At 43.1% G+C, this 1,810-nt stretch overlaps 1 protein-coding gene across 1 annotated transcript in view; it reads left to right on the forward strand.

The window, feature by feature from the left end:
* Nucleotides 1-741: 741 nt before the first annotated feature.
* The window catches only part of LOC142350411 (high affinity cationic amino acid transporter 1-like), an 11,975-nt gene continuing 10,906 nt past the window's right edge, over nt 742-1,810 (forward strand). The window contains exon 1 of the mRNA XM_075402258.1: nt 742-865. Coding sequence (XP_075258373.1) covers nt 742-865 — 124 coding nt within the window. The remainder of the gene's footprint in view (nt 866-1,810) is intronic.

The following is a 1,810-nucleotide window of genomic DNA, read 5'->3' on the forward strand; positions in this document are numbered from 1 at the left end:
CACACACACCACACTCACACACACCACGCACACCACACACACACCACCCACACACACCGCACATACGCCACCCACGCCACACACCCAACACGCACCACATACACACCACACACGTTTTTTTAGACTACAAGTTTATCAAACTGTTTCCATCATTAGACTACTGCAAAAGATTGTAAAAACGTTTGAAAAATGCCAGGACCGTTGTGCGAAAACTGCAGTCGTAGGAAATGTGCAAAAGCGATCATTAACGACTACGCAATAGACTTCTTGGTCTTTTTCATTATAGATTGGTCCTTCAAAGTCCATATGTATTTCTTCGTTAGAAATTTGCAAGATTCTAAGGGTTGCCACCTATTTGCAGGAATTATAGGCTTAAAATGTTTACCTATCTTTCTGCAAGGGATACAATTTGCAGTTGCGGAAAAGTTATCAAGATCCATATAGGGTCGCCATGCAGTAAATCGGAAAGTCATCCACTAACTGCCTGGGCGTTTGCATAAGATGGCATCGAATGCGCCTCCTTGATCGAATTGGGAATTGTGATCGTGTCATCAATACATACACAACCGAACTGGTATTTATTTGCAAATCCAGCGAACATCTCTGTATATAGGATGAAAAAAGGCAGCTCCTTTCTTGTTTTTGTCATGACACAATTGCAGATCTCTTTGATTGCCGCATCCTTGCTGGTCAAACTCCCTAACATCATCTCTGCGAAGACTTTCGACTACGCATAATTGAATGCATCATTGTACAGATCACTTGGAGTATTTGGTGTTGTCTCTGGCGTCGTTTCTTCCATCGTTGAACAAACTCCGGATCGCATTGAGTCCACGGTCTATCGCCACACAGAACACCTACTTTGGTCAGCTGACACATCATTTCTCATTGATGTTTGAGCTACGAGTTTGCAAATTGTCTGTTTCGTTCTTCATGATCCGTAGCTTGTTCAATTGCTTCTTCATACTTTGGTTCAGTAGGAAGTCTAACACGTTCAGGTTTATTTCGAAACATAATGGTCGAGGAATGGGTCCGTCGTAGAACTTTCTCCAAAAAGATCTATAGAGAGAGGTGTTTTTCGTAATGGTCGATATGCAGACTGCGTTATGTCGTGATTGAGCTGATAACTATTGTTGAAGATCGATAATCGCAAGGCGATTCAATCGTCTATAATTAAGATAGTGATTCCCGGAGCGTACTGAAAATACTAATCGCTTAGCAAGAAAGAATATTATCACACGGTTGTTATCACCACCGAGAAGTTATCAAACTCCGAGGCGAAGCCGAGGTGTTATGATAACTTCGAGGGCGGTAACAACCATGTGATAATTTTTTTTAATCAACACCTGCTGCGATCATTTCAAAATTGAACAAAGTTTCATTGGTTGCTCATTTTTATTTTTGTGGACAATTACACTTTCAAAAGAAAGTGATATTTCTTTTGATATTCGTTTTGCCCTCATGCACCCCACCCCCTCCCATCTCCCACACACATACACACACACACACACACACACGTGCGCGCACAAACACGCACACACACACAAACACAAACACACAAACACACACACACAAACACACACACACACACAAACAAACACACACACAGAGACACACACGCAAGCTCCCGCACGCACACACGTACACATGCACACGTGCACCCAAGTAAACACGCACACGCACACGCACACCACACACACACACGCACGCACACACACAAACACAAACACACTTACACACACACAAACACACACACTTACAAACACAGAGACACACGCGCACGTACACACGTACACACGTACACACGCAC

Source organism: Convolutriloba macropyga, chromosome 12 (genome assembly GCF_964194025.1).
Source record: "Convolutriloba macropyga chromosome 12, txConMacr16.3, whole genome shotgun sequence".
Lineage (NCBI taxonomy): Eukaryota > Metazoa > Xenacoelomorpha > Acoela > Convolutidae > Convolutriloba > Convolutriloba macropyga.